This window comes from Polypterus senegalus, chromosome 3 (assembly GCF_016835505.1).
Source record: "Polypterus senegalus isolate Bchr_013 chromosome 3, ASM1683550v1, whole genome shotgun sequence".
Lineage (NCBI taxonomy): Eukaryota > Metazoa > Chordata > Cladistia > Polypteriformes > Polypteridae > Polypterus > Polypterus senegalus.
This window is the reverse complement of record NC_053156.1, coordinates 219867465-219881636: the sequence shown is the minus strand read 5'-3', so window position 1 is coordinate 219881636 and position 14172 is coordinate 219867465. Positions and strand designations below refer to the sequence as shown.

The window sequence follows — 14172 nt, the reverse complement described above, 5'->3', positions numbered from 1 at the left end:
TTTCATGTTCGTAGCACTTAATTATATAAAAAATATAGATCTTAATGACATTTAAAATTAAAATGAGGCACATGTTTACTAGTAAGGGAAATTAGAAATTGAATGGGGTGCAATAAAATGCACTGAAAATGCAAAGTTAATGCCAAAGTGTAAAAAATAATTTAATCTCAGTAATATACTCGTGAGTGTGCAATGCTGTTGTGGGTGGGGTGGGCAGAATACTTTTGTGTGGCATTTAGACTTTTTCCCCCCAACAAATGCCTGGTGAAGAAGCAATTGGAAAGGACATACCATATTCAGTCTGGTCTTGGTGAAATGTCCTCTAGGCATGCTGAAATATAAGGTTTATAGATACTATCATCTTGTGTAATTCAAAATACCGAGTCTGTCTGTATTAAGATTTTTTACAGATTCCCATTTCGGAGTAGAGTACAGTCAAAACACTGAAACAAATGCAGTTCCTATATAGCAAAATGTTAGTAGTTTATTAGCTGCCAATTAGTGCATGTTCCACCTACTGGTCATATATATATATATATATATATATATATGAAAGCCCTCACTGACTCATCACTAATTCTCCAAGTTCCCGTGTAGGTAGAAGGCTGAAATTTGGCAGGCTCATTCCTTTCAGCTTCCTTACAAAAGTTGGGCAGGTTTCATTTCAAAATTCTGTGCGTAATGGTCATAACTGGAACCTATTTTTCTCCATTTACTGTAATGGAGTTGAGCTCGAAAGCCGTGGGGGGCAGAGTTTCGTGTGACATCATCACGCCTCCCACGTAATCACGTGAACTGACTGTCACCGCAGTACGTAGAAAACCAGGAAGAGCTCCAAAAAGCGCTGAAGAAAACATGCATTATACAATTGAGAAGGCAGCAAAACAATAAGAAGCGAGCGAATGACATATACAACTATATTCATGAGTGCTGCTACTTCGGAAACAAAGCAAGGTGTAAACCTAAAGTTTAAATTCAGTTCATAGACAGGCTGCCGCTGGCGTTTGTCATGCCCACGGGTAATGCGGGATACAAGTTTAATGAGAGGATGCAGGATATAAATGAGTGTTTTGATCACTTTGTAACCAAGTTAAAATTGCAGGTGAAGGGCTGTGCTTATACAAATTCCGAGAGACTGTGATTGTGGGGGTTAAGGCGGGTGGGGGAGTCACGTCATCATCTCCCCTCCCATTCACCTCAGTTCGCTCTGAGCTGAGCTCCGCAGCTAACGCACGCAGTGTTACTGAAGCGACTTTGTGACGCTGCCACCAAATACTTACAGAAAAATCCACAAGTTAATACACACGCTGTCTCTACATTTTCTCCACACTGAATCATCCAGGCACTACTTACAAAAAGGTTTCATTGACAATCGTGTTACGTTATTTTTAAAATGTTTCCTTTTCTTAGCACAAGCACAGCTGAGAAGCTTTGATGCATTTGATCCATATCGCGTTAAAAAAACACGCATTTAATCACACTATGCAGTACAAGCAAAGGCGAACTTATGTCAGTGCATGATTTCATGGTACACCGATTACATTGATCAGCGCTTCCTGGTTCATTTTACCCTCGCACACCCTTGGTTTGAGAAGAAGTATGAAAAAATATGAGGTTAACACAGAAAAACAGATCACCAATTTAAGCTTTATGAATAATCGATTCGCCATCAATAATTGTTTTGGTAAAGCCATACTCCGTGTAATCCTCCTTCCATTTTATAATTTTTCCGCCACTAGCCATGATTAAATGAACGGTAAAAAAGTAAGAGCAAAGCGAGGGTGACTTATTCAGGCAGGCAGGCGACAGCTCAATAGCTCGAATTTGGATATAAGTAGGTTCTATTTAGTCGCCAGAAATATCTTTGTTAGGAATGGAAGTGGAATTTAGTCTTTAAATTTCTATGGTAAAGAAAAAGTTATAGAATGATGACTACATTTAACTATATAAAGTCATAGTCACTGTCGGAATAAATAAAGTCAAAACTTGAATATATAAAGTCAATCCCAAATACTCAGGTTTTGACTTATAACAGCGTTGGAATATATAAAATAAGCGCTAGAATATATAAAGTCAGCGCTGGAATATCCATCCATTTCCCAACCCATTGAATCCGACCACAGGGTCACGGGGGGGGTCTGCTGGAGCCAATCCCACCCAACACTGGGCGCAAGGCCGGAACCAATCCTGGGCACGGCACATGCATCATTTTCAAAACAATAACCGAACAGTGTTTTTTTAATTTATTTTTCTGAATACGTTTTTGTTTACTTAGTTCAGTTCAGAGTCGTTTCAATGAATAGATTTTAACTTAGTTTTTCACCCCACTGTATAAATTCAATTTGCCCCCTTCCTGATTTCTTATTCTTTTGCATGTTTGTCACGCAAAATTTTTCTGATCATCAAACACATTTAACCATTAGTCAAATATAACACAAGTAAACACAAAATGCAGTTTTTAAATGATGGTTTTTATTATTTAGGGAAGAAAAAAAAATCCAAACCTACATGGCCCTGTGTGAAAAGTAATTGCCCCTGAACCTAATAACTGGTTGGGCCACCCTTAGCAGCAATAACTGCAATCAAGCGTTTGCGATAACTTGCAATGAGTCTTTTACAGCGCTCTGGAGGAATTTTGGCCCACTCATCTTTTCAGATTTGTTATAATTCAGCTTTGAGGGTTTTCTAGCATGAACCGCCTTTTTAAGGTCATGCCATAGCATCTCAATTGGATTCAGGTCAGGACTTTGACTAGGCCACTCCAAAGTCTTCATTTTGTTTTTCTTCAGCCATTCAGAGGTGGATTTGCTGGTGTGTTTTGGGTCATTGTCCTGTTGCAGCACCCAAGATCGCTTCAGCTTGAGTTGACAAACAGATGGCCAGACATTTTCCTTCAGGATTTTTTGGTAGACAGTAGAATTCATGGTTCCATCTATCACAGCAAGCCTTCCAGGTCCTGAAACAGCAAAACAACCCCAGACCATCACACTACCACCACCATATTTTACTGTTGGTATGATGTTCTTTTTCTGAAATGCTGTGTTCCTTTTCGCCAGATGTAGCGGGACATTTGCCTTCCAAAAGTTCAACTTTTGTCTCATCAGTCCACAAGGTATTTTCCCAAAAGTCTTGGCAATCATTGAGATGTTTCTTAGCAAAATTGAGACGAGCCCTAATGTTCTTTTTGCTTAACAGTGGTTTGCGTCTTGGAAATCTGCCATGCAGGCCGTTTTTGCCCAGTCTCTTTCTTATGGTGGAGTCGTGAACACTGACCTTAATTGAGGCAAGTGAGGCCTGCAGTTCTTTAGACGTTGTCCTGTGGTCTTTGTGACCTCTCGGATGAGTCGTCTCTGCGCTCTTGGGGTAATTTTGGTCGGCCGGCCACTCCTGGGAAGGTTCACCACTGTTCCATGTTTTTGCCATTTGTGGATAATGGCTCTCACTGTGGTTCGCTGGAGTCCCAAAGCTTTAGAAATGGCTTTATAACCTTTACCAGACTGATAGATCTCAATTACTTCTGTTCTCATTTGTTCCTGAATTTTTTTGGATCTTGGCATGATGTCTAGCTTTTGAGTGTCAGCTTCTCTGTGTCAGGCAGCTCCTATTTAAGTGATTTCTTGATTGAAACAGGTGTGGCAGTAATCAGGCCTGGGGGTGGCTACGGAAATTGAACTCAGGTGTGATACACCACAGTTAGGTTATTTTTTAACAAGGGGGCAATTACTTTTCCACACAGGGCCATGTTGGTTTGGATCTTTTTTCTCCCTAAATAATAAAAACCATCATTTAAAAACTGCATTTTGTGTTTGCTTGTGTTATATTTGACTAATGGTTAAATGTGTTTGATGATCAGAAACATTTTGTGTGACAAACATGCAAAAGAATAAGAAATCAGGAAGGGGGCAAATAGTTTTTCACACCGCTGTATATTCAGGAATGAGTTTATATACTCCGATGTTGACTTTATATAATCAGGAATAACTTTATAAATTCCGACGCTGACTTTATATATTCAGGTTTTGACTTTATATATTCCAGCGCTGACTTTATATTATTATTATTAATTATTATTGTCAATCATGTTACGTTATTATTAAAATGTTTCCTTTTCTTTTTACTTCTCCACTGCCAAGCGTGGGTATATATATATAGATATATATAGAGAGATATATATAGAGAGAGAGAGAGAGAGAGAGAGAGAGAGAGAGAGAGAGAGAGAGAGAGAGAGAGAGAGAGAGAGAGAGAGAGAGAGAGAGAGAGAGAGAGAGAGAGAGAGAGAGAGAGAGAGAGAGAGAGAGAGAGAGAACAACATTCATATCAATGACAAAACAATTACATATATATATGCTTTGTCTTGTGATGGATGCATTTTTAAATTCCTTTCTAAAATATTCCGTCTACTAAATAAGATTCTTTGACATATTTTCACCTTGCTGCTTTCTGAGACCTATGTAAATTACAGAGAAAATGAGGAATGTTTATCTTCAATAAAATGCTACATTATTTTCTTAATAGAAAAAGCTGTTGATTTAAGTTTGTTCATTATGTTTTATCATTTGGGGCATGTGTGTTTAGAATAATTTATTTTTCCATATTGTTGTATTAATATGTCGACTTATTCTCTGATCTTTTTGCTTATAAGCAAACTAGCTTCCTGTGATCTTCAGGACAAACAAACAACCCAAAGACTCCCTAGCAGTTTTACTATATTAGTGAATTTGCAGAGGCGTCAGCTAAGTGGGCCAGGAGAGGTCATAGCTTGTCCAAGACAGACATGTAGTCAAGTGCAACTGTGGCCCAAATTGAGTGGAACAGGCTGGAACCTGTCTCAAGCAAACATATGGTAGCTTGTTGTGCGTACATGCAGCGTTCATATACACCAAAGCTGCGTGTTAAGTGCATATGTTCGCCATCTCACCAAGTGCAAGTCAGACTTGTACAAGTTTCTACATCTTCTGTAGACTTCACACCAACTCCTGTGAGTATGGTTGAGCCGTGAGCAGAGCGGACTGCTCCACACACACATATGCATATTTTTGTACTGGGAAATGAGATGCATGCAAGTGCTGAAAAATTTTAAAGTGCGTGCATGTGCCTTCTAGTGGCTGTGTTTGATCATGAGCAGACTGCACTGCTCCATACACACACTCGAGTCTTTCATTTATGCTGTATGTGTCTAATGTGACTTCATTTGCATACAGTTGAATCACAAGTAATTGGTTATAATTTTCAACATGTTCCTAATCATGAGAGATATTTTTGCATGTAGTTCAGTTACTTTAGTTTGCATTCATCAATATGCTCCTGCACACATGAGCATTTCATTAAATACCATGCCATAGATACTAGAAAATGACTTATCAGTTGTAGATGCAGTAGTTAGGTAATTCCTAATACTAATTATTTGTGCAATAGGATTTGGATTTGGCATACTGATCAAGGTTTTCAATGCACATTTGAAGTAAATGCGACTGAGAATATCTTTCTCCGATCTTGTGGTTAGACATTTTAATCAGAAGTATAATAAAATAAATCCAAGTATTGACTCGCAACTGAGGTGTTTGCAAAGTTTGCTTTAGAAATGCACATTGTTTGAGTTTTAATTATAATTTGCTAGTCTTTTTGAAAGTTTACATTGCTTCTTAATCTGTGTTTTGCAGATGATAGTGATGATGAGAAGGAGGCTAGTAAGAAAGTGCGACAGCAGAGGCAAGCAGCCTCTAAGGCTGTTTCGAAACAGAGAGAGATGCTTCTTGGTGACGGTGGCAGTGAGGAAGAGGAGAATGAAGAGGAGGAGCAGCAATTTTTAGATAGTAAGTTGTTTGTGGGTGAGGGCAAGTAAAAGACACTAGCTAGCAGCATTTTTCCTAAGCCCCTTTTCAAGTGGCAAACTTAAACAGTTCTGAAGTAGTTCAGTTTAATACAGTGTTCTCAAGGCCAAAGCATTTTTGTAGACTGAGTTAGACACAGTATCTCATTAGCAGTGTAATAGTTTGTATTAGTGTCTCATGTACTCTTTCCTTTGAACAATGGATTGGTAGGTCACTAAAATTTGAATTAAAAAAAACTAATTTAGAAATCCATGTTGTATGCTCTCAAGTTTGGGGAAGGCCACTTTTTGTCTGCTGTTCATGTTATTTACTACATATTCTACAAATGATCTTCTCTGTCCTAGGCAAGTGGAAGAAGCATGATATTCAATTGACTGTATACTTAATCTATGGAAAGCACATCCTCAGTTTAAACCTTTATTAGCTTAAGATGTACATCAGATTATGGATGGGTTAGTTAGAAATAAAGTGTTTCTTTGTATTAAAAATGTTTAGCAGCTATTTAGTTTAAAGACAAAGAACAGCAGCATATTGGTGGTGATGAGAGTTTGCACCAAGATGTACTAGACATTTCAGGCTATCCTGTTCTGAGCAGCAGTCTATGTAATCTTTTACCTGCCTTGAGTCTTTCAGTGGGTCCTGCATTGTATACCACAAAAAGAGGCACCCAGTCTATATACTAAGCCACCTCTACTGGCTGTGTTTGGTCTGGAGAAGTAATGTATTTATTGGACGTTTCACCCATATTAGTGAGTTCCTCACCCTACTACAGTCGGTCCCACCTGTTAACTATGCACAGTGAGTGCACTTCGACTGCATGAGTTAACAATATCACTATTTCAGTTGCTGCACTGAGCTTCTGACAAATAAGTAAAGATGAGAAAATTATAGACTTTTAAATCAAAAGCATGATCCAAAGTTCCTGACTGCATACGCACATCTGTGAAATATACCAATGCATTTGAAAGATCAGTCTAAAGAAATATCAAACTGGAAACCAAAAGTGAAGGTTCACAATTTCAATAACCAAGCCTTGGCTATACCTTCTGCAACTAAAAGAGATAACACTTTAATTTCCGAAGGGAAATTTAGGTGTTACAGCAGCTCACCGCAAAATTAAAACAAGTATATATAGATAAAATAACTAAAAGATCTAATACAATATATAAGATGAAACAGATAAGATAAATAAAAACCATAAAATACCAAAAATAGTAGTGTATTACCAATCCACCGTAATAAATACAGTGCAGTGTCACAGTATAATATGTAAATAAATGTAATGCATATCCCATACATGTAATTCATGAAATCTAGTAAGGATACATGAATTAAAACCCCAGAGTCGTATAGTCTGATAGCACCAGGAAGAAAAGACCTGCAAAAACAATCCCTCCTGCAGCAGGGGAGGAGCAATTTGCTGCTCATTGCTCTGTTTTGGTCCCACAGCAATTTATGGAGCGGATGGGAGGGGATCTTCATACTTAATGACACCTTTGCCAGCATCCTCCTCTCTATTGTCATCTCCACAGTATCCAGTTTCACCCGCAGGACTGAACTGGCCTTTCTGATCTTGTTCAGTCAGTTAGTATCTTTGGTTGTGATGCTGCTGCCCCCACACACCACAGCTTAAACGGTGGCACTCATTACCACAGCGTTACAAGAAGTCCTCGGCAGCAGGCTTCTCACACCGTTTGACCTCACCCTCCTCATAAAATAGTTGTCTGTGGCCCTTCTTGTATAAAATGTCCTCATTCTGCTCACAAACTCCTTTTATTTTCTTGAGGTTTAGTTGGAGATGTTGGTGATGGTAACACTCCACCAAGCTACTTACCATGCTTCTATGATCGTCCTTTCCTTCACTAATGCATCCAACAATGGCAGAGTCATCTGAGAACTTTTGAAGGAGAGCAAAGTGGCTTCCATAATTCCTAAATGGACGATGTTAGGAGCAACCACAACTGTTCTAGTGCTGGCCAACTATACTAACTTCAGTAATCCTGGGAAAAGGAATCATAAGAGAGATGACCAAAATCATTTGGGTCACTCTGGCAGAACTCTAGAGAAGCTGTATGGAGATGGGGTTAACTTCCACAATCGCTACCATCACTGCAGTTAGTGCTGGGTGGTATACTGGTTCATACCAAAAAAAAACTTTATTTTTGCTATGATATGGATTTTTCTTATACCGCAACACCGGTTTAAATAGCCTAAACAACGTTCGGAACGCGGCGCATTGTCAAACTGCTATGGAATGGGCTTTTTCACTGCTGTACCACTAAACACACATGCAACAGAGTACACGTGTTAGTGGAGGTATTGAGTGGTGAAAATGGACAGAGAACATTCTGAAACTAAAGGTGTAGCAGGCAATAAAGTTGAACATGACGACACAGAAGAACTTTTGCAGAACTTTTACCGCGTGTCTATTGTCTGAAAATACTTTGGTTTTAAAAGGTCGGATATGGACCATTATGTTCAAATGTGTTAATACTGTTTCTATACTACTGGATAATACTGCAAGACAAGTTGTACTTGTTTTATTTTTTTTTCAATACTGTGTAATAGTGTGACAACAGGTTGACTTTTTTCTTGACATTTCCACTTTAATCTCGACACGACGAGAATAGAGTCGACATGCTGACTTTATTCTCGTAATTTGTCATTAAAGTAGAACATCGTAACTAAACCTCTTCTTAAAATGAATATTTAATTTACTAGATTTTCTCAAACCCCATCATAAGTTATGTATCACATTAAATGCTTTGTGTTAAGTGTTCCCTGAGCCATGTTAATCACTGTGTGCCTCTTAAACTGACTTCCTTTTGCACTGAGGTGGTACAGGCAGTGATCGCCACACAGAATATATTAATTTCATGATATTCCTGCTCACTAAACATTTAGAATGCTAAGATAAATACAGGATATAATTTTCATGAAATACATTAAAGCATGTATAAATCATGTCGGAGCACAGTGGCGTGGAGCTTGCACTGCTGCCTCGCAGCAAGTGGGTCCTGGGTATTCCCAGCCTTGAATGTGCATGTTTTTTCTGGTGGGTTTACTCTGCATGCTTCAGTTTCCTTTCAAAGTCATGTAGGATGAGGGGTTTTGCTATACTGAACCTGCTAGTATATGTGTTGCTCGTATTCACCCTGCGATGTGCTGGTGCCTCGTTCAGGATTTGCTCCTGCCTCGCACACAAAGCTTGCTGGGATGGACGCAATCCTGAATGGATAGCATATTTAAACATATATAAAGAAGATTTGTTTTTTCTTTCTTTTTTTTTTTTTTTTTAAGTTCTGAACACTCTTTCGTCTAAGTTTATAACTTGTTTTAATTTCACAAAGACGTTTATCGTGTGGTGATTGGTTATGTGGAGAAAGAGAAGGGAAGGATAGGAACTGGGGGTTTGATACGTTAGATAGAGACAGCATGCATGCAATAAAGAAAGCCCGCTCAGAAGAACATCCATTGATTTCTGTGTTCATGTCTCCGACCACCAGATCACGAACCCAACATTTACTTAAGTTAAACCTGCGTGATACTCATTCATACATCCAGTTTTCTGAAACCTCGTCACACCTGCCATAAAGTTCTGTACACTGAAGATACACTTGGGGACCCCTTACTGTGAGGGAGCAGCACTGCCGTCTCAATACAGTGCATGTTTAATACCTGCTTTAATGCATTTTATCATGAAAATGTTATCAAGTATTTATCTTGGCATTCTAAATTTTCAGAGAACAGGAATATCATGAAGTGAATGTATTCTGAGTGGCGATCCCTGCCTGCGCCTCCTCTTAGTGCGGAGGAAGTCAGTTTAAGAAGACCTGTTCAGTGCAATACAACTTTTGACAAGCACCTCTGAATATTTTACCAAGTCTAAATGCCTCTTTGGAAGGTTGAAAATATGTTGTCAAAATTTAAGCTTAAGTTGTTTGCAAAATTTGTTCAAAAAAAAGGTTCTTTATTTTGACTGCAACTCTCATGCAATGTGATTCCTTCTCTTCATTAGTGCCACCCCATTGAAAACTATCACTAGTGTGCACATTAAAATGTTTTTTTGTACAACGACAGTGGAATAGGTTATTCTTAGCCAGTCTTCTGCAGTAATTGCAGTGGAAAATGTGGTTAACATCCACTAATGCATGGGAACAAAATACCATTGAATACCGTGAAACCGGTGTAATTTTGCAAAATACCGTGATATAGAATTTTGGTCATACCGCCCAGCACTAGCTGCAGTGCTCCATTAATCTAAGCTTAATTACAAGGTCACAAGATGTAAGCCGCCTCTTAGTAAAAGACACATGACAACCTGCTTGAAGTTTGCAGAAGGCACCTGAAAGACACTTTGACTGTGAGAAACAAGTTTCTCTGGTCTGAACTGAACTCTAGCAGAAATTGGGACACTAGACAGGGTCAAGGTAAAGCTGAATGTTGCAAAGTACAGAGATATCCTTAATGAAAAGGTGCTCCAGAACACTCTGGATCACAGGCTGGGCCGAAGGTTCACCTTATAACTGGACAATGACCCTGCGCACACAGCAAACACAACACTGGAGTGACTTAGGGGCAACTCTGAATGGCCTTGAATTGTCTGCCCAGAGTTCAATCCAACTGAGCATCTCTATAGATACTTGAAAAAAGCTGTTCACCAACGGACTTCATGCAGCCTGACAGAGCTTGAAAAGATTTACAGAGAAAAATTGCAGAACATTTCCAAATTCAGGCATGTATAGTTTGTTACGTCATACCCTCAAAGATTCCAGGGTCTGATCATTGCCAAAAGTGCTTCAACTAATGCTGCATTCAATTTGAAATGGGAAGTTGGAATTTAACTGGAACACCATCTTAATACAGTATGTATTTTCATCCTGGGAACTCGGGGCTGCTCTGATTTTAGAGATTATGATGTCAATCTAAAATGGCGACATACTCTGCAAGCTTTATTGTGACCTGTATTATTGTACTGTTTATTAGTATGTCTTCTATTTGTGTCTCATTAAATCAGTTGTGCACTCATTACTATCCAGCTTCTATCTGTGAACATGCTGCTGCAGTGTTTGGTTATGCACAATATGGTACAATGTGATGTTATCTACTTCCATATTTTCTGATGGAGCAAGCACAACAAAGGTTTGCCTGTATGCGTCCATGTTGGTTTTCCGAATGTATTACTGGAACACGATCAGCTTTGGTGTGATATCATTCCCACCTCAGATATTTGACTTCTGAAGTAAATGGAATGCAGCAAAAATACTTAAGTAAAGGGTCTGAATAATTGTATCAGTATGTTTGTCAGTTTGTTTCATTTATAAAACCAAAATTGTAAATTTAAAATTTATATTTAAAAATGTCTAATTCTTGGATATGGAGTGTTTCTTGATGTGGGGGATGGAATTAAAATAATTTTAACATTAGACTACAACATAAAATGTGACAAAGGTGAAGGGTTCTGAACATTTTCTGAATATACTAAGCTACTATGGGGTATGGCAAAGGTATCCTCTAGTGCAGGGGTGGGCAAAGTCATTCCTGGAGGGCCGCAGTGGCTGCAGGTTTTTGTTCCAACCTAATTGCTTAATAAGAAGCATTTATTGCTCTAGAAACACTTCTGCTTCATTTTAGTTATCTCCCTCATTAAGAGTTTGAACCCTTATTGCTTAGTTAAGTCTTAAACAGTTGCATTCTCGGTTTTTAATTGCTCCTTATTAGCAATAAGAGGCAAATGACAAAAGAAACCAGCACCTGTGTGTATTTATCATGCACTATTTGGTTTAATTAAATATGTGGAAGGAAAGAAGAGAAAAAATTGAAGGGTTGAGAATTACCCATCCGTTTTACACTTCAAAGTATTTGGATGATATCCTTAGAACAGGAAAAAAATCTAGGATATGAGAATGACTTGACATTGCAGTGTTAAAGCACTAACAAGCCATGAAATGTAATTATTTGCAAGGATTGCTTTCTAATTAAGCAACTGGGTTGGAACAAAAACCCGCAACCACTGCGGCCCTCCTGGAATGACTTTGCCCACCCCTGCTCTAGTGGTATCCTTCAAGATGGTGCTATTGAAAAAAATTCTTGTTAGTGCTTCACCCAGTTAGTTTTGCAGTAAACTCAAAAATCATTATCATCTTTCATCAAAACCTGAAAACTACATACCATACTATTAGTAACAGTAGTGTGTTAATGTATTATCTTTTCCTATTTTAAAAGGTTTCAATGCTGGACTAGCAATGATACTTCAACCTACAACTCCTATAAACTCCAACTTCTCAATCTTACCCAATCAAGAGTCTACTTTTAGGCATTCGGCATGAGTGAACCTAATTTGCTTCATAGATGGGCTAAACAGGCTCCAGAATTCTATAGTTGATTACATACAATTTTATTTAAATCTTATCCATGTAAGGAATGGATATACAAAACTGAATTTCAGTTGATTCTTCTCTGTCTACTGAACCCAGAGGTTTAGAGCACCTGATAGCATTTTTTTATTTTTATTTATTTTTTTTTTAATAGAGGAATCTGGCAGTGATGAGGATTTCATGGTAGATGATGATGACGACAGTGATTACGGCAGCTCACGGAAGAAGAGTAAGAAAGTCATTAAGAAAAGCAAACCAGAGAAAAAGTCACCAAAGCCAAGACTAAAGGCTACAGGTGAGTTGTGACAAGGATAATATCTGTTTAAAACTGCTACTCTAAAATTAGCATGCTATGTACTAGTAGGAGAAAATAGGTTATCCCTGTAATTTAGACGTGACAAGCTTTGGACACACAGGTTGCAGAGTTTGGCTTTTGACTTAATTTAAAAATCATATATGTAGTCAGACTGTTTAGGGTTAGGGTTGTACCTTTTAAAGTAGTTTGTTACAAGTTAAGCATAATTTCCTTTAAATGATGTGATAAAATATTTTCTCCTAAAGTGACTCCAAGCCCCATCAAAAGCAAGGGCAAAGGCCGACCAGCTGCAGCAAAAGCTTCAATCTCCCAGAAAGAGGAAGAGGAAGAAGATGAGCCTGAGAGCCCTCGGGAAGAAGAGGAGGAAGAGGAGGAGGAGCAGGTGCAGCAGAAAAAAGATGTGGCTCCACAAAAGAAGACTGGTAACACAGCAGATGACGATGAAGATGTTTCAGAAGAGGAACCTCAGTCTGGGGAAGACTAAGCAGGGGGCTTGACATGGCTTTTTTATTATTACTTTGTGTAGAGTTAGAAATTTTGGTTTTCAGTGTCTGTCTGGCCCAAGGGATTGGACTTTATTTTTTATGCAAGGATACATTCAAGGACCCATTTTTTTTTTTTTTGTACAGACAGGCCTTAGTCACCCACTTCCCCATACCAGGCTTGAGTTTTCTCGGCTCTTTCATCTCTTAGGATCTCTTTGCACTGTTCAGTTGCAGCTAAATCTCATGCGTATTTTAAAGTGCTAAGACCATTTTTATAGTCGTAAACTTGAATTTTGAATTAAAGATCTAATATAGCATTCTTTGTCAGCACATGTGCTTAATGTCTTATTACTGAGATTATTACTGAGATTCATAAAGCTCTGCTTTATAACTCTGCTCATTTCTGTGTCTGCAGAAGAAAACCTCAGGTTACTGGACAAGGGGGAAGGGGTAATAAGATTAAACAAAAAAAGCTTTATTCTTCAATGAACTAAAGATGACACTGTACTTGTGACTTGTATTTTAAAACACATGAGTTTGTTGTATGCGTGTTTTAACTCAGAGGATGGCAAACAAAGGGTTGATATTTGAGAAAACACAATTTGCACTTGAATGATTTTCAGTGCATTGTGATTTTATTTTAAAACTAGGTAGACCATATCTACAAGCCTGTATGTACTGAATAAATAAAACATGGTCCTTGTGTAAGTCTGGGTCTCAATTGGTCTGCTAATCATTTATAATTATTTTTTTATTAATATAGTTGTTGCTTAAGAAAATAAAAGCAGCAGGCGCATTGAATTGAGAAACTGCGTAAATGACTTAATGCGGCTTGTAATAGAGCTATTCTGTTGAGCTGCTGCTGGTTTTACCTGTGTCTCTATATCAGCCTCTTTGTTTTCAAGCCAACTGTATGAACTTTGTTGCCGTTTTATGTGCAGCGGTCTGTGGTTAGGTTTCTCATGGGTCATGCCCGAGAATGTGTGATTCCCATATGTTTGTGTTGGGCCTTAATGTTTCTATCATCCTGGAGTCAAAAATGCTAAATGCAATGTTCAATCCCTTGAGCCGCCTTGTTTTTATCTTTTTTTTTTTTTTTTTTTTTTTTTTTTTTTAAATAGGTAATTCCCCCATTTCAAAAATGTCCGAAAATGTGTGTGGTT

The 14172-nt window shown here is 38.3% G+C and overlaps 1 protein-coding gene across 2 annotated transcripts in view; it reads left to right on the top strand.

Moving 5' to 3' along the window:
• The window catches only part of nucks1a (nuclear casein kinase and cyclin-dependent kinase substrate 1a), a 32306-nt gene extending 18379 nt beyond the window's left edge, over nt 1-13927 (top strand). The window contains exons 5-7 of one of the 2 annotated variants that reach the window (XM_039748517.1): nt 5661-5813; nt 12363-12503; nt 12770-13927. In XM_039748517.1, the coding sequence (XP_039604451.1) occupies nt 5661-5813; nt 12363-12503; nt 12770-13008 (533 nt within the window). In that variant the 3' untranslated portion in view covers nt 13009-13927. The remainder of the gene's footprint in view (nt 1-5660; nt 5814-12362; nt 12504-12769) is intronic. The other variant, XM_039748518.1, reaches the window with a different exon arrangement.
• The last annotated feature ends 245 nt before the right edge of the window (nt 13928-14172 follow it).